Source organism: Sprattus sprattus (assembly GCF_963457725.1).
Source record: "Sprattus sprattus genome assembly, chromosome: 17".
NCBI lineage: Eukaryota > Metazoa > Chordata > Actinopteri > Clupeiformes > Clupeidae > Sprattus > Sprattus sprattus.
The window spans coordinates 3,736,535-3,759,027 of record NC_137915.1 but is presented as its reverse complement, the minus strand read 5'-3'; the positions used below and the strand labels follow the sequence as shown (position 1 = coordinate 3,759,027).

General features: G+C 47.1%; 2 protein-coding genes across 2 annotated transcripts in view; both read left to right on the top strand.

The window, feature by feature from the left end:
• rsu1 (Ras suppressor protein 1) overlaps window positions 1–14,575 on the top strand; it is a 50,706-nt gene extending 36,131 nt beyond the window's left edge. Inside the window, 1 exon segment of the mRNA XM_080855286.1 lies at window positions 13,566–14,575. Within this exon segment, the coding sequence (XP_080711412.1) occupies window positions 13,566–13,668 (103 nt within the window). The 3' untranslated portion in view covers window positions 13,669–14,575.
• A 4,698-nt stretch (window positions 14,576–19,273) lies between these two features.
• Window positions 19,274–22,493, top strand: part of c1ql3a (complement component 1, q subcomponent-like 3a) — a gene marked incomplete at its 3' end in the record, with an annotated part of 3,713 nt that continues 493 nt past the window's right edge. Inside the window, exon 1 of the mRNA XM_080855295.1 lies at window positions 19,274–19,948. Within this exon, the coding sequence (XP_080711421.1) occupies window positions 19,367–19,948 (582 nt within the window). The 5' untranslated portion in view covers window positions 19,274–19,366. The remainder of the gene's footprint in view (window positions 19,949–22,493) is intronic.

The window sequence follows — 22,493 nt, the reverse complement described above, 5'->3', positions numbered from 1 at the left end:
CGAGAGGAGGGAGGGAGGTGCAGAGAGGGACGAGAGGAGGGAGGTGCAGAGAGGGATGAGAGGAGGGAGGGAGGTGCAGAGAGGGACGAGAGGAGGGAGGGAGGTGCAGAGAGGGACGAGAGGAGGGAGGGAGGTGCAGAGGTGCAGAGAGGGACGAGAGGAGGGAGGGAGGTGCGGAGAGGGACGAGAGGAGGGAGGGAGGTGCAGAGAGGGACGAGAGGAGGGAGGGAGGGAGGTGCAGAGAGGGACGAGAGGAGGGAGGGAGGTGCAGAGAGGGACGAGAGGAGGGAGGGAGGTGCAGAGAGGGACGAGAGGAGGGAGGTGCAGAGAGGGATGAGAGGAGGGAGGGAGGTGCAGAGAGGGACGAGAGGAGGGAGGGAGGTGCAGAGAGGGACGAGAGGAGGGAGGTGCAGAGAGGGATGAGAGGAGGGAGGGAGGTGCAGAGAGGGACGAGAGGAGGGAGGGAGGTGCAGAGAGGGACGAGAGGAGGGAGGGAGGTGCAGAGGTGCAGAGAGGGACGAGAGGAGGGAGGGAGGTGCGGAGAGGGACGAGAGGAGGGAGGGAGGTGCAGAGAGGGACGAGAGGAGGGAGGGAGGGAGGTGCAGAGAGGGACGAGAGGAGGGAGGGAGGTGCAGAGAGGGACGAGAGGAGGGAGGGAGGTGCAGAGAGGGACGAGAGGAGGGAGGTGCAGAGAGGGATGAGAGGAGGGAGGGAGGTGCAGAGAGGGACGAGAGGAGGGAGGGAGGGAGGTGCAGAGAGGGACGAGAGGAGGGAGGGAGGTGCAGAGAGGGACGAGAAGAGGGAGGGAGGTGCAGAGAGGGACGAGAGGAGGGAGGGAGGTGCAGAGAGGGATGAGAGGAGGGAGGGAGGTGCAGAGAGGGACGAGAGGAGGGAGGGAGGTGCGGAGAGGGAAGAGAGGAGGGAGGTGCGGAGAGGGACGAGAGGAGGGAGGTGCGGAGAGGGACGAGAGGGACGAGAGGAGGGAGGGAGGTGCAGAGAGGGACGAGAGGAGGGAGGGAGGTGCGGAGAGGGAAGAGAGGAGGGAGGTGCAGAGGTGCAGAGAGGGACGAGAGGAGGGAGGGAGGTGCGGAGAGGGATGAGAGGAGGGAGGTGCAGAGACCTGTGGGACTGTGAGGGAAACGGAGAGAGCAGAGACAATATGCTGAGCAATACGCTGGGAATCAGAGAGAGAGAGAGAGAGAGAGAGAGAGAGGGAGGGAGAGAGAGAGGCAATATGCCGAGCGCTACGCTGGGAATCACAGAGGAGCAGAGACGGCTGATGCAGTCAATGGCTGTTTAGTGTGCACTCCAGGAGAGGCAGGGGACACAAGACAAGTGTGTGTGTGTGTGTGTGTGTGTCAGAAACCCATTCTGTTCTGGGATCAGTCGCAGAGATGGATCCAAAAGTGTGTGATTGGGGGTGGCACTGTGGTGCAACCAGTAGCCCCGACCACATTCGGCTTGATGCCCATGGAGGACACAGGTTCGAATCCGGCCCGATGTCATTTCTCCTGTCCACTCCCCACCTCTTCTCCCTCTCATTTCCTGTCCCACTCTTCACTAAAAAAACTATCGTGATTGTGGCATCAAGGCATCAGATTTGACTGCAAGTAAGAGCTAGAGGAAATGAGAGGAAAGGAAGGCGTGTCTCCGATGAATTATTGAAGCAATACAATTGTGAGTTTTCCCCGTGTGCATTTGACCTACAAATAATAGCAGATCCAGAAGAATTGCTGTCTGGATGTTCCTTTATGAAGAATTACAGTCTTCAGGAGAATTTTTAGAGACGCTTTTATAGAGCTACACAAGTTCATTAAATGAGGCTCGTCCCTTTGGCTTGCTTTAGTTCCCTAATTCTCGTTCCCCTTATTCCAGATCGAAGCCACAAGGTTTTATGTCATGATGTTTATCGTGTTGATCCGTACATCCAGACGAGTTTTCATCTGTATCTATAAGTGATGCCCGGGTCGGGCTTATATAATTAATACCCACTCTCACTCAACATGTTACGAGAGCCAATCGGTGTTTTAAGTGGTGTTATCTAAACAAGCTACGGGAACCACTTAAACATGTGTGGGCTAAAACTGCAAAATGATGAAAAGACTGCTAATAAGCTGCACTCTATTAGGGTACGCTACAGTTATAAATTCTACTATAAATTTAATAAATTATAAATATAAATTATGAATGCCTATTGGATGTAGAGAGAAGTGTGATACTCTATAGTTTGATAATGAAGATTATTGACAGATAAGGTACGTGTGACAGGACCTGCACCCTCTGGTGTGCATGTGTGTGTTTGAGAGAAAAGGAGAGAGAGAGCAAGAAGGGAAGAGAGAGAGATAGAGCGAGAAGGGAAGAGAGAGCGAGAAGGGAAAAGGAGGTGGAAATCCCACGAGGAGCCTACTGCATAGCGGAGCCTATTGTAAACGCAGTTCGAAGCACAGCTATAGGTGCTTTTAGGTTTTTTTGGACACAGCACACCCCAACCCGCAACATTAATGTGTCGACCCGTGCATCGCTAGTATCGTATCAATTATGCCTTAAAATAGCAAAATGGAGTGACGACTTATGTAGTACTGCTTACATTTACATTTCCATCTAGAGCAAGGAGCGTGTGTGCCTTGTGAGATGCCTAAAGCCCTGTCTGTGAAGTATCAAAGCACCAAATGAAATTCATCTATTAAAAAAGCACACAGATATTCGGAGCGAAAGGAGGAGGGTGAGAGGAGAAAGGAGAGAAGGGTAGACAGACAGAGCGAGCGAGAGAGAAAGAGGCTTTAAGATTTTTTGATATTTTTTTTTTCCTCTGCAAATGTTTCTCCACTCAAGCATGCTGTGACAGGAGAAAAGCTTTTGGGGGCACTTGAGTGTGCCAGCGTTCAACTGAATTACATTTCATGAAGGACCTCCCATGCAGGACCACTGGACAAGGTGCTGTGGGTCAATTAGCATGTGTTGAAAACTCTGCGCAATGCACTCAAGAGGGAAGGCGAGAAAGAGGGGGGGGAGAGAGAGAAGGAGAGAAAGAGAAAGAGGGGGGAGAGAGAGGAGGAGAGAGAGAAAGAAAGAGGGGGGAGAGAGAGGAGGAGAGAAAGAGGGGGGGGGGAGAGGAGGAGAGAAAGAGGGGAGAGAGAGAGAAGGAGAGAAAGAGGTGGGAGAGAGAGAGAAGGAGAGAAAGAGGTGGGAGAGAGAGGAGTGTGGGAGAGAAAAGGAAAGCAAAAGAGAGACCAGAAAAAAGAGCGAGTAGATGGGTGATCTCTTTCAGGCTGTGTGCGTCTGTGCATGGCCAGCCTGCATGTGTAAGCTGCACCGCGAGCACCGAGCCTCTCCGGGCTCGCTAATGAGTCTCCAGCTCAGCACAGCACAGCACAGCACAGCACAGCACAGCACAGCACAGCACAGCTCAGCACAGCTCAGCACAGCACAGCTCAGCACAGCTCAGCACAGCACAGCACAGGACACTCAGCACAGCACAGCACAGGACACTCAGCACAGCACAGCACAGCACAGCACAGCACAGGACACTCAGCACAGCACAGCACAGGACACTCGGCACAGCACAGCACAGGACACTCAGCACAGCACAGCACAGCACAGGACACTCAGCACAGCACAGCACAGCACAGCACAGCACAGCACACAGCACAGCACAGCACAGGACACTCAGCACAGCACAGCACAGCACAGGACACTCAGCACAGCACAGCACAGCACAGGACACTCAGCACAGCACAGCACAGCACAGCACAGCACAGCACAGAGATAGGAGACACAAACTGGGAAGGGGCCCCACCTAGGAAAGGTGCGTGCGTGTGTGTGTGGTTTTGTTTAATTCCAATTTATTTGTTTGCCCCCCACACACAAACACACCACACACACACACACCTCATCACCTCTCCCTCCTCTCCTGCTTCAGCAGTACATCCATAGACTTTGAATGTCTGCACAATAGCACTGGATCAATTGCATTGTTTGCTTGAACACTGAGCATGACCTCCCAACTTAATAGGCAAGTAGTAGAGCCAGCGGAATATGGGCCATTGATCCAGAGGCCACAGGTCTTTACATGCATTTGTTTTTGTGTGTTGTGTGTGATATTATGGTTCTGGGTTCAACACCATGTGTTTGCAGGTAAAGTGGAAACTATAGCAAGAGAAGAAGAGCTAGATAAACAATCCGAGGGAATTGAAAAGAGAGAGAGAGAGAACGAGAGAGAGAGAGAGAGAGAGATGGAAAGAGAGGACAGAGATGGAGAGAGAGGGAGAGAGATGGAAAGAGAGAGAGTAGGAAAGAGAGAGAGATGGAAAGAGAGAGAAATGGAAAGAGAGAGGGAGAGAGAGAGAGAGAGAGAGAGATGGAAAGAGAGGAGAGATAAGAGAGGGAGACAGACAGAGAGAGAGAAAGAAAGAAAGAAAGAGACTTCATCACTTCTCATTAGTCTCAGCAAAGGGACAAACCCTGGCAGCTCGCCCCCTCTCTGCAGCGCTGGCTTCCTATTGGTTATCAATCAGGCGCCTCATTAGGGGGCTAGTGTGTGGCGGAGGGCGAGTCAACAATCAGTGGCCCGTGTGTGTGTGTTTGTGGGGGGGGGGGCAGAACCAGAAATCAACCCCCTCGCCCCTCTCCACCCCACCCCACGAGTGCTTCAGCACTGTGTTAAATGTCACCACGAGGTCCTCCCTTTGAGGATATATGTGATCTGCGGGTTCAGAGACCTCTAACATAACCGTCACTGCAGTCACTTCTCCTCAATGCTGTCACAATACAGCTCTGAACCTCAGGATGAGGTGTTAAACACACCCCACAAATAGCAGTCCGTGAGATCAGCATGGTAGCTCGCCAAGCTAATGGCAGTAGCTAACTGAGACATTGTTCTCACATTGATCTCCCAAGTTAGCTGCACTATGCTGTTGGAAGTGACATTTAGCCATTATAATTTAATAAATAATAATTGATTTAATGTATAGCACACTCTACATTCATCTGAATCTCTGAGTAGTGAAAAACATAGTTGAAACAACCTATAATAAAACATAGTTAAAAGCATAGTTAAAAACATAGTTAGAAAAAAACATAGTAAAAACATAGTTAAAAACATAGTGGGGACATTATGGGGAACTCTTCCTGCCCCTGAAGATCAGCTATACTGTTTCCCTCGCTGCTAGTGAAGATGTGTTTGTGGATGGGTTCTTTTGTGGAAGTGCACTAGCTTGAGAGTGGGATGCTCAATCATCACCTAAGGTCAGTACTGACGATGAGAGAGACCGCTCTAGGAGCTGCATCTGGCAAGCTGTGGTCGTGCCTCGTTTATCGGAGCTCTTAATTATCGTCATCGAATCTCTTCGAGCAGTGCCATGGATTTTCCCTGGCCTTGTCCAAACCTGTTGTGCTGGATGCTGGGTTTTCATTTTGTCTGTCAACTTGTGGGTACAGCTTTGTCAGTACTGTTAGTCTTTGCACAGCACTAATGTTTATATTGGCTTATATGTGCTTCTGTTTACTCAATAAAGACTGGTGTTGTGATTTTCTGGAACTCAAGGATTTTTTTTTTTTTAACTAGCTAGCTAATAACTTGGATTCAACATTGAAAGAGACAATGTTTGGAGCCTTTTGTATTTTCCGCATATTTTTTTTACCTTATGACCAGCTAGAAAGCAGAGGACAGAACAGCATCAGCACCTGTTAAATCAGTGTATAGAGTAAACTCACCCTATGTGTCGGTTAGAGTATATCTGCGTTACCAACTGATTAGTGTTTGGAGAGATATTTGCAATTTACTTACGGCTCTAGAAAGTCTTGATGTGAAGAGCAGCTATCTAGAGGGAAGGAAAGGGGGGTACGTTGACATTAGGCCTATCATTGGTTATAGAAATCAACGTTTGCATATTAGTTATATATCTATACAGGCTTTCCGAAATGTTCATATGTCATGAAAAAGCCATCTTTGAGTACATACTTCCGCTTATGCAGAGAACGTCAGTCACACACACACACACACACACACAAGCATTTACACACACTCTCATGGGCATGCACACACACACACACACACACAAGCACTCACACACACTCTCATGGGCATACACACACACACACACACACACACACAAGCACTCACACACACTCCCATAAGCATACACACACACACACACACACACACGCACTCACACACACTCTCATAGGCATACACACACACACACACACACACACACACACACACACACACACAAGCACTCACACACACTCCCATAAGCATACACACACACACACACACACACACAAGCACTCACACACACAAGCACTCACACACACACTACCATGGGCATGCACACGCACACACACACACACAAGCACTCACACATGGACACACTCAAGGGCCTTTAATAGCTTGTATTGTGCTCAAAGATCATGTCCTCAATATATTTGAAACATTAAACGCTTCTCATTTACATTTCTATTTAGAATTACATGGTGTATTTACAAGCGTTCAAGCGGAATAAGTACAAAGGACCTCCCAGTGTCTGATTCATTTAAAGGTAACGAGTGTGTTTGTCATCCACTCAGACCTGCTCAAGGTTTGCGTCTGCTGCAGCCCCGCATCTGGGCCACTCCGAGGTCTTGTGGAAACCTTGGGATGTTCGTTCCAGTCCTCGGTATTGATTTGGGTTTTTTCTTTTCTCTTAGTTCCTAAATGTAATCTCTGCCGAAAGCCCCACAGAGCACTTTCCTTTTTACTGAAAATCTCCTCGTCATATCTTGCAAAACATTTTATTTTTGTTAAATGAGCTAATCAATAAGGTAACTGCAGGTAATCAACATGAGTGCTAAATGGGAGAATAATGGTTAGCATACAGGAATGAAGGCGTCACGGGGACAATTACTAGCATTGGCTGTAGCATTGGCTGTATGTAACATCAGTAATTGCTTTGTTTGAGGTGCTGGTAGGAGTCTATCTAAACCAAAGCCCTTGTCTCTAATCAGTTAGTCCTGTATACATATGTACAGGCTACGTACGTACACCTACATTTTCTCATAATTGATGGTGGTAATTATCATATGTATGCTAGCTGCGTAGCTCCTGGGGATGAGAAAATGCTTAGAAAGGTTGTCTTTGCTGTGGTGGCCCTGCGATGGACAGTGGGAGCTCGTTAAGGAAGAAGTCACTGGGAGGCCTAATAGGAGGAAGGTTCCGGAACGATTGTGGAAAATGAGGGGGAGCACAGGCCGAGCCGATTCCTGATCAATGATCCTCTATTCTCTGTCACATGTATCTTAAGAGTGGCCTACCTACACACACACACACACACACACACACACACACACACACACACACACACACAAATCTCACAACCAGATACTGCAGAGAAATAGATACTGCATGTCTTATGTGCATATGTATTTATGTGGGTGTATGCATTCCCAGTTGGGACCAGTTTGCTATCTTGTCAATACTGCACAAGTGGATTCCTCAGCGTTCTGTACTTTCTGAATGAATGGGGTGTCTTTATGTGTGGCCACAGAGCCGCTCGTAGGCGCCGCCGTCTGTAACGGAGATTAATTAACACGGGAACAATTAGTGGGATTGCGGGAGGAGGCAGAGAGCTGGGAGGCCACCCCGGGAATCTGATTTCATTAACGGTCCTGCCCCAGTCACCGGCTTCTTTAATTGGCCCTAAGTGCTCATCGAGGCGTTAGTCAGGCAAATGGGAAATCTTTAAGGTTGTGGCGCGCCGGACGAATGGTTGCGTAACAAAGCTACTGTGGCCGCATCAAACCTATGCACACACACACACACACACACACACACACATACATACAGATACATACAGATACACTCACATACACACTCACTCACACTCTTTCTCTCACTCTCACTCTCACTCTCACTCACACACACACACACACACACACACACATACAGATACATACAGATACACTCACATACACACTCACTCACACTCTTTCTTTCACTCTCACTCACACACACACACACACACACACACACACACACACACACACACACACACACACACACACAGCACACACTTCTCTCATGCTGTTGCATTAATACACACACACATATTCATTCTCTAGCTCTCTGTTTCTGCCTGCCTTGTTTTTAAGTGCTTGGTTGAGAATGTTTTCGGAAGGAGAGGAGGGATCACTTAGCACTTCAAGTTAAAGTCAAAGACTCTTTTGCTCCTCCGGCTGAAGGGGCTCTACTGTGGCTCCACTGTGGTGTAATTGTGAGAGCTAATAGTGCCTGGGGGGGAGGGGGGCTGTGGCTACTGTCTGATGAGCAGCTCTCTCTCGGCCAATCTGTCCACGGCGTTCCAGCCCTGGCGATTATCTTGACGAGCCCGGCTCTCGGCATGTACTTCCAGCGCCTGCTTCAGTATTCCCAGCATGTGCCTCAGCCACGTCAGTCCGCCGGGACTCTGTCTGAGAGAAAACGCTTCAGTGATCCCCCCCCCCTTACCCCCCTCAACCCCCCCATCCTCTACACCATTCCCTTACACACACACACACACACACACACACACACACACACGTATCAGCCTGATGTAAAACAGGGCCAATTTACTCCCGACTGGGGCGCACAAATCTACGTGCATCTGTCAGCACTGATCCCTCCCGGCACATTTAGCCCCGACCGGCCCCCGAGGCAGAGGAGCACCTCCGGGGGCAGACCACCGTCACTCCTGTCACACGGCCACAAACAAACCCTCACAAACACTTACAAATAAACATGCCCCACGCTGGCATCCCCCCCCCCCCCCACACACACACACACCCCATCCCCCCCTCCAAAACAACACAACAAGACACAACCCCCCCCCCCCCCCCCACACACACACACACACACACACACACAAACACCCCATCCACCCCTCCAAAACAACACAACAAGACACAACCCCCCCCCCCACACACACACACACACACACACACCCCATCCAGCCCTCCAAAACAACACAACAAGACACGAGCAGGCACACCGGTCAGCCCTGTCATGGTCCCAGATAAACACTTCCACACGCCTAGATAAACATGCTGGGGCATTAACATCGTGATACAGCAGGGTCAGCCCTGTCACTGACAATGAATGTTTACAAAGATAAACCCCCATACTTCAATCTTCCTCTCAAGTTACACGTAAACAAAATACCCACTGCTCAACATGTCGTCTTCACAAAGTCTGTTGACTTCCACATAAAAGACGTTTTTGTTAAAAGTGCACAAACAAACAGTGTGACACTAGCATACTTAAAATTCCTAATAATAGTAACCCTTGGTCCTACTCACAAATGTCAAATTTACCATAAAATTGATGAAAGCATAACAGTGATTTTCTACATTCTTAACTCGGAGATCAGTTGCCCTTCGCCAGACTCCCAAACTGATGTTCATGTGCGTCTCTATAAGAAACCTTACAGAAGTACACTTCATCCAAACCCACTCCACTCTTTATCTGCCATGAAAAAGCAGACCTTCGGCGCTCAGAATACACACACACACACACACACACACACACAGACACACACACACACACACACACACTCTTATGTACATAATTTAGTATTGCTTCTCTTTATCCTTCAGGTTAGACGTACCATGACCAAATGTTTGAAATAAGAACAAAGATTACCATGGCAACGGCTCTTGGATTTGGTGTTTGCACAAAAGTACACACACACACACACACACACACACACACACACACACACACACACACACACACACACAGTTACCCTTGTGTTCCTCCATCATCAAATTCCATCTATCGAGGAGAGTCGTGGTGGTGCCTGAGCATCATCAATCCATTTAGAGAGGTGATCTATCTCCTCCTGATTGATCTCCGTTTCTGAGAAGGACCATTTTCTTTTGCGGTGATGAAGTTGTGCAAACAAACTTGGCTTGTTGTGACACGCGTGACTTTACATATCGAACAACATGAATTATTCTGTGGGCTCCAACCGGACCCTGACACAGCGGCCACCACTCTGCCTGATGGATTTGGGGTATGTCAGGGGCCCCTCCCTCCCTCCCTCCCTCCCTCCCTCCCTCCCTTCTCTTTCATCGCTCTTTCTTTCTCGCCCTCATTCTCTCCGTTTCTGTCTCGCACCATGCAAAAAGGAAAGATGACGAGCGTGCACTAAGCCTCTGCATCAGCATCTTCCGTAAAAACGGAACTTGATTTGAGCAACACTGAATTAAACATTTTGCCACGCCTGGAAATCAAGAATCTGTTTAAATTCTATTAAACATTTTTACAAATATTTTTAAATAAAATAATAATAATTTGTGTGCGTGTGTGCGTGTGTGCGTGTGTGCGTGTGTGCGTGTGTGCGTGTGTGCGTGTGTGTGTGTGTGTGTGTGTGTGTGTGTGTGTGTGTGTGTTGGCGAGAGTGTGTTGGCGAGATGGAGAGCTGTCAGTCAAACGTGTGGCGTTCTCAGTCTTGAGAGATCCCGGTGGGGAAGAGCTGCTGTAGTGCCTATCCCTTGGGGGTGGTCCTCTCTCCGTGCCTCGCTGCCTTGCTGTGTGAGGGGGACTGAAAGAGAGAGAGTGTGTGTGTGTGTGTCTTGCTGTGTGAGGGGGACTGGGCAGGGAGGCAGGCAGGGAGGCAGGCAGGGGGGAGGCCACGGATCCAGCGGCCCCAGGGGAGAGCTCTGAAGCTGGGTCATGACAAGTAGGCAAGCAGTCCTGGAGATGAGGAGCAGCCTGGATCTCCAGCATACTTCAGCAGACATTTAACACTACTTTTCCATCGCCACTGATGAAAGATGCCCATGTGTGTCTGTGTGTGTGTGTGTGTGTGTGTGTGATTTCCTTTCAGCATGCCCATGTCTGCGAGATTTCATGGCTTTGTGAGTTTCAAATTGTCGAAGGGCAACTTCAGCTATCACTTGCTCTGCAGTAGAGGCTTCAGTAGTACCTAAGCATCTCGCTTGGTGTGCAAAAGAGAAATCATATGTTTGTGTGTATGTGGGTGTGTGTGTGTGTGTGTGTGTGTGTGTGTTTTTAAGGATCTCTCTCCCCAGTCTCCACACACACATACTCCCCTGCCTCCATGCTGTGGTAAATATTTGATATGAACTCCATGCACACGCAGGAGATGCTACTTGACCTTTCCCTGCGTTGCAATTAGATTTATTTGCGCCCCTTTTTTAATGGCAGTTTCTAATTACGTGAAAGGACCATCCCAGACCGCCACTGTGCCCGCTCCAGACCGCTCTAATTATCAGCCACTTTGTCAACATTCAATCAGTGGCACTTATCCCCAGGGCCAGAGTTGGAGAGGAGAGGAGAGGAGAGGAGGGGAGCATCAATCAGTGCTTTCTCCAACCAGCACATGGACTCTGCCACCAGGCCCCTCACTAAGTCGTAGCCCTGCTAGTGGCTCTCCCTTTAACCTGAGGGTTATACGTGCACGCTCGTTACTCTCCCTTAAACCTGAGGGTTACACGTGCACGCTCGTTACTCCCCCTTTAACCTGAGGGTTACACGTGCACGCTCATTACTCTCCCTTTAACCTGAGGGTTATACGTGCACGCTCGTTACTCTCCCTTTAACCTGAGGGTTATACGTGCACGCTCATTACTCTCCCTTTAACCTGAGGGTTATACGTGCACGCTCATTACTCTCCCTCTAACCTGAGGGTTATACGTGCACGCTCGTTACTATCCCTTTAACCTGAGGGTTATACGTGCACGCTCGTTACTCTCCCTTTAACCTGAGGGTTATACGTGCACGCTCATTACTCTCCCTTTAACCTGAGGGTTATACATGCACACTCATTACTCTCCCTTTAACCTGAGGGTTATACATGCACACTCATTACTCTCCCTTTAACCTGAGGGTTATACGTGCACGCTCGTTACTATCCCTTTAACCTGAGGGTTATACGTGCACGCTCGTTACTCTCCCTTTAACCTGAGGGTTATACGTGCACGCTCGTTACTCTCCCTTTAACCTGAGGGTTATACGTGCACGCTTAGTACTCAATTCTTTCTTTTCATTCTTTATTTCTCTGTTTTCTAACATATTTGCTCAGGCTCTCGTCTGCTGACCCGCTCAGACTCATGTCTCTTTTCTCTCATCTCTCCCTCTCCCTCCCTTCTTTTCATTCCTCAGTCTCTCTCTCTCTTGCTCACCCACTTCTCCTCTTTGTCACTTTACAGACCCCATGAGTGGCTTTCACACAGAGAGAGAGAGAGAGAGAGAGAGAGGAGCAGTGGACTGGAAACGACTCGTACCCCCCTTCACCCATTTCCGTCTCTGTCCTCTTGTTTGCCTGTCTCCTCTCCTTCGCTTTCTCTTTCTCCTCCTTCTCTTTGCTATCTCTTTTGACCTTCTCTCCCTCTCTCTCTCTCTATCTCTCTCCCTCTCTTTATCTGTCTCGATCCACACTCTTCTGTCTCCCCTCTCCTCTTCTTAGCCTCTCTGGGCCTGTGTGTGTGTGTGTGTGTGTGTGTGTGTGTGTGTGTGTGTGTGTGTGTGTGTGTCTGGGCCTATGTGGTGGGGCCTTCTATCAGTATAATGGCAGCTCTGTGCTGGGAGCCTTTCTCTGCTTGAGGAGAGCACACAGCTGGCTCTGTAAAGCACTGAATTGAGCAGGCGGGCTGTAGGGTGGATCTGCCTGCGTGGCATCGTAAATGAGATTGTGTTTCATATCCACGCCTCAAACAGCACTTCCATGCACCGTGATGGAGTGGCCCTTGGGTTCTTTATCTCCAACTGTTGATTGATATTAATGCACATCCATTTGTGTTACAGATGAGAGTTTGTGTTACAGATGATCAGATTATTTCATTAACACTGTGCTCAAAATACGGAATTATTTATGTAAAAAGTGCCATCTAAATTATAGAAAAAATCCATCTAGACACAAGAGCTTGGTCAGATGTTAATATTTTCTACATTACTGTAAATCACAGAATATTGACTGTCATTGTACTGCCTTAACTAAAAAAACATGATCTGAAAACATGAACACGTATCAAATCTCCTTATAACTGAGCGAAGTTTGTCACGTCTACCCAGATGATTGGGGATGTGGCCCTGATCTGATGTGGATTCAGTAGACCAGTGCGGGGGGATCACAGGCAGATCCTCTCCCACAGCTGCAGCTTCTGTCTGGCCTGTAGACGAGACTCGGCCCCTTAAAGAAGCATTCCGGATCAATTGCTATTCGCTAACGATATGCTAGCGGGTAAAACTAATGAAATCTCTTAAAATGTGCTGACTTTGACATTATGACAAACTAGTTACTCAACAACTGTCCTAACACAGTCAAACATCAAGCAAGTTCAACACAAAGCAGACAAAGCAAGACGGCAAATAAGCTACTTACTAGTTCGGCAGACAGGAGAAAGCCGGGCGGCGTCAGTAAATCTTACATTTAGCAGTTTTAAGCCTATGGACCCTGGTATGGCAATGGCACGTAGCGCCCACATTTTTTTCAAGCTGTTATTTTAAGGTAAAACTGCTTATCCTAACCCTAATCCTGAAGTATAATGTTGCATACTGTTACTTTAATAAAGTGTGCTTCTCTCCACAGTCTGTACGGGCGACACATGCAGGCCAACCCCGAACCCCCGAAGAAGAACAACGACAAATCCAAGAAGATCAGCCGCAAGCCACTGGCCGCCAAGAACAAGTGAGGACGAGAGAAGAGAAGAAGAAGAAGAAGAAGAAGAAGAGAAGAACGCTGGGGCCTGTCCAAGCTGGACCTCACTGCATGTGCCTTTCTATTTATTTATCCTACGAACACAGAGAAAAAGACATTTTATACTGCTTGTATGTGCTTGTATTAATCATGTTACACCTTGTGTGTGTTTTTTTTTTTTTACTGCCGCCCACTGTGCCACTCAAAGCTTCGAGCAGCCCTTTTATTTTTCAAATGTCTGTATATTTCTAAATGGACCTACTTAACCAACCCCTTATTGTCACAAGTGGCCTTCACCTAAATACAACGCGATTGCATGTGAACTTTGTTTTCTGTTGTCTACCACAAACAGTGTCTGTATCTGTAAATGCTTGTAGATGAATCCAAAGCAATTTGTCCAGAGATTAACCTCAACACAACACGAAACACACACACACACACACACACACACACACACACACACACAAAGAACACGAAGAACACGAAGAACACGAAGAACACGAAGAACACGAAAGAACACGAAGAACACGAAACACATCCAACAGTTCCTTATGTCAGGAAGCCTTAAAATTTGAACAAACTTTCATTTTCTGTTCCAAGATGTTGTTTTGCTCTTGACTTGAGGAGCTGCTAATTATGTTCTATCCATTGCATATGCCACACAAAAGCCTCAGGCCCGGGTCTCTCTGGAGAGGTATTAGCCCCTCACCCTGGCTCGATCTGAGCCCTCCGCAGAGCAACGCCGGGTGGGCAGACAGACCCATCTTCTCACTAGAGCGATCTGCAGCGCTGCCGTCGCCACGCCGGGGCTTTGCTCAGCAAGGCTGTTGCATAAGCGGAGAGGGATTTCGGTCAGGGTTTAGGGGTCTTAACTCCGTCTGCGAAGAGGTTTTTTCGTGCAGTCTCCCAAGAGGGTGGGGTTGGGTGGTGGTGGTGGTGGTGTGGGGGGGGGGGGGGGAAGGGGGGGTTGGCTCCTGTCTGTTCCCCTGCCTGGCGTTGTCAGCCATTACAGAGAGATAGGAATGGTTTCGCTCGGTGGACGCCAGTGTTTTAAAAATTGCTTGTTTTCTGCACAGCCCCCTAGTTCCGCCGTCTCGTTTTCCGATGGCCGACATGTTGCTGCAACAATGGAACGGGCTTGTCCACTGTCCCCGTCCAACAGCGGAGCTTGCCTTTTGGGACCGGGGCAAAGTCACTGTATTGTCGTTGGGCCACTACTTTCTAAACGTGTCTGTGTTGAGACAATAGTAAGACCTTGTGTTGATTTTAGTCTGGTCCTAAAAGAGTTACACTTATTTTACACTTGTTTTTTTTTATCTTCTGAAAAGGGTCCTGAAACATTTCATCAGTAAACTGATGACAGAATGTAATCATTTGAACTCTATGTACCATTGAACTGTGTGCCACCATGGATGTATTGATACATGTCTTCTTTTAAGCTGCCCTTTCAAGTAAAGCAATCATTTTTATGCAAGTCAACTTTTATCTGTACTGTGTTTCATGTATTGTTCTCTTTTACAAGTAGGTGGGATAGATTTACTCCATAGAGTAAAATGGCACTCAAATTGGCCACAGCAGAATTGAGCACGTGCTATTACAAGTGTGTTTTTTCTTTCTTTAAGAAGTGTTTGAAAGAGAGTGCAGGATACCAAATCAGTCTGGCACATGGCATGACCTATCTCAGCGTGGTAAGAGAATGTTGAGCGTCTAAGACTCCGAGGAAAGGAAGCCGTTTAGGGGTCTAAAGAGTATCACATGTACCCTCAGCCTTGTGACAAGTGACTCAGCACAACGCCATATTTCTGCTGACGTAGTTATGCAGATCAAACTTTTTTGTCTCTTTTTATGCTATCATCCAGGTTCTATTCCTTTTACAAAAAATACAGAAATACAACTGGGACAACTATACCTATAAAACAGAATGCCAGGGGCACAAAGACATTACGTGGAATGGTAGAACAAGTTACAGTCAACTGTCAGAAAGCTCAAGTGCACTGAAAACATAGAGGGACATATACCCCTATGGCTCTCATCTCACAGAACATAAACCTCAAAATCATAAATTCAGATCAGATGTTTTTCCTCAGAACATAACATTTCATTGATACCTGTCAACAGGAGTTTTGCAATACCTACTACCTTTTAAAGTCCCCTCTTGGAACATTATAATGTGGGATCCCTAAGCCTTCTGAAATCTTTGGATATCAGCTTTATAGCCCTGGGGCCAGTTTCCCGAACGCTAAAAAGGACTTGAAATCGGTCGTAAGAGGGATATTGCAGAGCGGTTTCCCGACGCCGCACTTACGGCAATGATGAGTCTATGATGTCGCCAAAATCCACGTAGGCCGTTAAGATACGTCGTTATCGGGGAAACGAGGCCCAGAACTCTCAGAGAAACAAAACGCTCTTCTGTTCCTTGGGACCAGGTGGGAAACATCTCTTCTAGGTTGGTAAGGGGATGTGCACAAAATGGAGGATTGATGAAATAAACAGGAGAGGAGAAGAAGGGGAGAAGCTGAGAAAAATGGAATGAGACGATGAAAAGGTATAAAGAAGAGAAACACAAATGCAGAAAGAAGACAGAAGAACAGGTGGGAGGAGAGCACTGAAGGAGAGGCTCGTGAGGTGAAACGTGGATGAGGGATCTTACACACACACACACACACACACACACAGACACACACACACACACCTCCTCAAGTGATCCCACCATAGGTAGCCATGCCATGGCTCTCTCAAGCTATGACGGGAGATTAGATGTGTGAAGGCTGACCTTTGAGCACTGTGTCTCCACTGAAGTGTGTATCTGTGTGTGTGTGTGTATCTGTCTGTGTGTGTGTATCTGTCTGTGTGTGTGTGTGTGTCTATCTATGTGTGTGTGTGTGTGTGTGTGTGTGTGTGTGTATCTGTCTGTGTGTATGTATCTGTGTGTGTGTGTGTGTGTGTGTGTGTGTGTGTGTGTGTGTGTATCTGTCTCTGTGTATGTATCTGTGTGTGTGTGTGTGTGAGAGTGTGTGTGTGTATCTGCGTGTGTGTGCTCACAGGGATGGAGAAGTGTGGTGTGTCTGTTAGGTGTCATGACACACCTCTGTCCCTCATGGCTGTCTGAATTTTTATTAATCTGTCTAAGATGTGGTGAAGGGGCCCTGTGTGTCCTCCACATTCACACCCTCTCTCTCCACACACACACACACACACACACACACACACACACACACACACACACACACACATACACAGATACATACACAGAGACAGATACACACTCACACACACACACACACACACACATACCTACACACACACACACACACACACACACAGCAGGCACATCTGTCCACCACTCAGGGCCCAGTTTGGAAGCACAGAGGATGAAGCAGGGGGTGCCTCACACATCTCTTTGTGTTCTCTCTCTCTCTCTCTCTCTCTCTCTCTCCTTCACTCTGCCTCGGTCTCCTGCTCCCTGCCTCCCTCTATGTTTTCAGTGCACTTGAGCTTTCTGACAGTTGACTGTAACTTGTTCACACATCATCTTCTCCTAGGGCACGGACATGCACACACACACACACTCACACACACACACACATACACACACACACCCTTGGACCCCAGGAAATGGAAACAGGGAGGCTCAAGTTTCAAAGTTAAACACATAAATAGGCCAGTCACTACTAACATAAATGTAATATCTCTTTGTAGCAACACAATCTACCTTCTTCCAAGGCTTCTCACTGATGCCAGTCCTAATTCTTACGTATTTAAATGGCCCCTTATGGAAGATTACGGTCAACAATCACTTACTGACCTTTTCAGGAATTCATTGTTTCACCACCAGTCAAAACTAGTGTGATAATGCACTCTGTATTTTCTTTCTTTTCTTTGTCAGTCTGATTACTTTTTTGTCTTTTGTTTTGCTTTGTCGTCCCCTTCTACCCTGAGCAGATGCTTTTCTTTTCTGTTTCTTTCTCGTTTGATTGCATCTTTTCGCTATGCAACACGCCGTCTCAAGGACACAATGGCTCCCTTGCTAACCAAATCCATTGATTTTTAGCGCTTGATTTATGGGGCCGAGGGACACTTGGGGCAGTTGTGATCGGCTGGGGAGCATGCTCCATGCCACCTAATGGGCAGCGAGAGTAGGTGGGCGCCCAGACCATAGAAGGGGGGTTATGTCTCTACATGTGATAACATGACCCACCCATGAAAAGGTAAATGGTACGTATTCGTCTCATGCTCAACACAGTTACAGTTTATTTGGTGTCGAAATTAGTTTTCAAAGACAAAGAAAGCCATACAGTTTTGTGTGACTGACTCGTTTATCAGAGCTCATGTTAATCTAATATCACGTAGGCTAGGTCAATCGAAGTAACCCCGAAAATGCGCTGCCACCGACACCCAACTTTGACATCAACGACACCTTCAGATCGGTGAAGTAAAACCACAGTACGAGTCAGTGGGCACGAAATGATTTGTGCTTGCGTGTGCTGGCGGAGCAATACATCTTTGGAAAGTTTGATATTGGCAGAAATGTCATTTTAATGATCCCTCTGTTACCTTCAGCGCTCATTTTCAGGGACTTGTACAATTCTGTCGAGAAACATTTCCGATATTTTCTAAGCGCGCTGACCTAGAACAACAGCTTGATAAATGTGTCATCAATAACCAGTCCATGACTTTCTTTTGCACATTTCACGAAAAAAAAAAGATGACTGATGTAACCTTTCGAGTTGAATTATCGGTCCCTTTAGTCTTTGTGAAACGAGTCGGTTCTTTTCACAACTCTCTTCATAACCACATGGCTATAATAACGATCTTAATATGAATATCACATTCATGGTGATCGCAAAGGGGCTAAAGATAAGATTGTTCATGATGTGATCTTGTCGGTAAGGCGCACCTCTCCCCTTGCCACTGACTCCACAGCTGTCAGGCAGGGAAATGTGTCAAGATAGCGGCAAGGGTGGCAACGGGCAGGCAGCATTTCCATCTCTTAAAAGACTGCGCGCCTCGGTCTCTCTCTCTCTCTCTCTCCCTCTCCCTCTCCCTTCTGCTCAGGCACTGCGCTCACAACTCACAACTCTAAACTCGCAGGCACTCCGTTCTCCAGATCTCGATGACATCTACCTCCGTCTGAAAGCAAACTAACGCCCTTCTCGTGTGCTATTCCCCTGCTAGCGGAATCAGTCTTTGTACACAGACGTACACTTTAAAAGGGCTAAGGGGGATTCGGTCTGACTCCAGAGAAGGTGGCGTGGCTTTGAGGATAGCGCGCTTTTTCCGTTGCTCAAGTTTGTGCGTTTGTCATCGTCCTTACAAAGCGCATCCACACGTGGTTGTAGGGCTTTGGAGCCCAGACACGGAGAGATGCTGAGGACAGTGGTTTTCCTTAAATCACTGACGACTGGATCGCGACAAGTCTGAAGAGGGCTGAACTTTTAGTTTTGGTGAGACTTGAATAAGCAGACATCAGCACAAACGTGGAGAGGAAGAACACAAAAACAACTGGGGCTTGGCCCAAAAAGGGTCAATTAACATCAACACCAAAGCAAAACAGGTCCTGATTTTTTTTTCTCTAGCAGGGTCCCTCATCAACCAGCAAAATTTCGCCCAAAAGTAGACAAGAGGACCGCCCTGCGCTGACCAGGTTAGTCGGCAGGAAGCGACTGATCGCCGCAGGGGTGCTTGGAGTCGTCATGGTCTTGGTGTTGGTGATCCTGATCCCGGTCTTGGTCAACTCAGCTGGAACTTCGGCGCACTATGAGATGCTCGGCAGCTGCAGGATGGTGTGCGATCCATACGGGACCAAGTCTCCGACAAGCACGGCATCTTCGGACACCGCACGAGACAACAACCTCATGCAGACATTTATACAAGGTCCGAAAGGGGAACCGGGACGGCCCGGAAAGATGGGACCCAGGGGTCCACCTGGTGAACCAGGGCCACCCGGTCCGCCAGGTCCACACGGTGAAAAAGGGGACCCGGGGCGCCCAGGAATAGCTGGGCTACCGGGACCGAATGTCGCGGCGGGGGCGATCAGCGCAGCGACGTACAGCACCGTTCCAAAGATCGCCTTTTACGCAGGCCTTAAAAAGCAACACGAGGGCTATGAGGTGTTAAAATTCGACGACGTGGTCACAAACCTGGGCAACCATTACGATCCAACAACTGGGAAATTCACTTGCTCTATTCCGGGAATATACTTCTTCACCTATCATGTGCTGATGCGCGGAGGGGACGGTACCAGCATGTGGGCTGATCTATGTAAAAACACACAGGTAAGTTATCTTGCAAAGCCGTACAACTTCAGGAAGTCAGGAAATATCACTGTCCTGTTGTTTCTACAGCGCACCTTCAACCATAAAATGTTCTTTATGGAAGTATATAGTTTGATTATTCATTTGTTTACCGATGTCAAGCAGATATGTTCCCAAGTGTGCATAAAAGCATCACCACGTTTTGTTAGAAACTGAGCTCATAATAAAGGATGTATATGTCATGCATAGATGTAAAGGTGTTCAGGTCAGAAATGGTTGATTTTACAGTAATTATGTATTTTTTGTTCATCTGAGGCGAACACACTGTTTACCGTATGTCGTTCCCTCTGGACCAGCTACAGGACTGAGGCGGCATTTGAGATATGCAAGGAGTCCAACATTTTCTACTGTTAGGCTGATCTGATCTGAACTGACGGATATAATAGTGGTAGAAAGTAGAACTTTTGATTTGTAATTTACAAAGAGATCGTACGTGACTGAATGCAAATATTTTATAACAAATAACCTATATCCGTCCTCTGTCAAATACAACTCAACTTACAGAACAAACGCAAATATAATGTATATGCCTATAATATAGGCTATAGCCTACCTCAGTTGATCAAATCCGCTGGAACAAATCCGCTGGACTGTAACCAGGATGTCATACGGGGGTGGTCAGGTTGGTACATAGGGTAGACAACTAAATTCAGCATAAATAGATAATTGCCATATTGTAGCCATAATGTAGCCGGAAAACAATTTAGCAACATGATCGTGCAAGACACTAAATTATTCTAAGTTGAAATAAAAAAAAAACTCACACTGCCCTGCTTAGCAACCATAGACGTGAAACCAAACAAGGAATATGCTACTAAAGTTGGTTTTAGTTTAGTCGGGGATGAGATAAACCCTTATAGCTATTACACTCAAACTTTTTAATCAATTAGAGAGGACAAGGATCACAGACATGTGGTGTTTACTATGACTAGACACTACATTCGTTGCATACCATATTGCAAATCATATATCTGCCATGGCATATGTTACAAGTTATAGTCTACAACAAAACAAAATGATCAAAGCAATGGCTCTATATGAGAAGAGATAAGTCCTATATATCACTGATTTGTCAACATCAGCAAAGTATGGTTTGGGCGAGCATAACTTCTCCAGTCAAGTGAATTAGCCTTACCCTGCTAGCATTTACCATCGTATCAAACAAAGGCTTTGGCCTTTCCGATAGACTACGCCCTCCTCATAGAAATAGATCAAATCACCATGATGTGACTGGCAATACAAAAATAATTCCATTCATTTTACACTCAGGCCTAACCTTCGTGGTGAATGAAATGTGATTGGAAAAAAATCCGTTTAGTCTTCATGCTGACTAATGGACGTAGTTGGAAGGGTTATGTCATGTGGCATTAGTCAACGAAATATACAATTGATACAGAATATTGATTTATTTGTTTTGGTTAAAACATAAACACCATGAGCATTAGGCTACCGTACATTTTGAAAGGCCAGTTTTTTAAATGTAATTTTTAAACATTTATTACTAACCCTAAAGTGTCTGAAGGTTAAATTGTAGCTCGTTAGTAGGCTAGTAAAGGTATTATGGCGAAAGAAAGAAACGCCTCTCTTTTGCCATTGTTACGGCAAAATATCGATCTATATCACAACATTATAATGATGCTGATGATTTGTACAGAGGCACATCCATCTAGGAGGGACATTTTTGTTGGTGCCTTTTAAGCAGCCTCTAGACCCTCTCAGCTGGCCACCGTGCCGTCCTTCTGACTGGAGGCATGTCTTATCCACATACCCCAGGGACACCCCGCGTCACTCTGGGACTCTTTCTATGTACGATTCACGGAGCGACCCCGTCAAGCGTTCCCACTCAGCACCCTGCTCCCTGTCAGCCTCACACACACACACACACACACACACACACACACACACACACACACTTCGCTGCACAAGGGGTCCTTTCCCCAGCCTGTTAATGTGAAAGGCAAAACCGGTTATTAAACTTGCGTTACTTCCGACGTATGGAAACTCAGAGCAGATATTTCACAGAATCGTTTGTCTTTGTTTTGATTTGAAACACGTGTACAATTAATTAAGCTAACTGGGAAAACATGATTCATCCACGGGTCGATTATAAAGTTGAGCAGGTGAGAACTCAGATGAAATGTAGCCCTATTTGGTAAGGTCGTATTTCATTTGGCAGTTTTCGATACAATGCAATACATAGGCAAAGATACCAAGGTAATCTCACACAAAACATTTTAGTAGATTTCCTATCCTGGTAATCTTTACTATTATATTTTATGTCTGCCGACCAAAACCCTGGGATGCATCCTTGGAAATGCTTTCAAGTGATGATAAACTGCCCGCTACATATTGCATAAATTAATCAGCAAGGCTTGTACACTGAATAATATTTCCCAGGCTTGATGATGTGGAATCTCCTCATCAACTCATTCTGTAGCATATTGAGTAGGCTGATGGCAAAGACGCTGTCAGTTTCAAGATGTCACCGCCGCCTGCTTTATTTTTC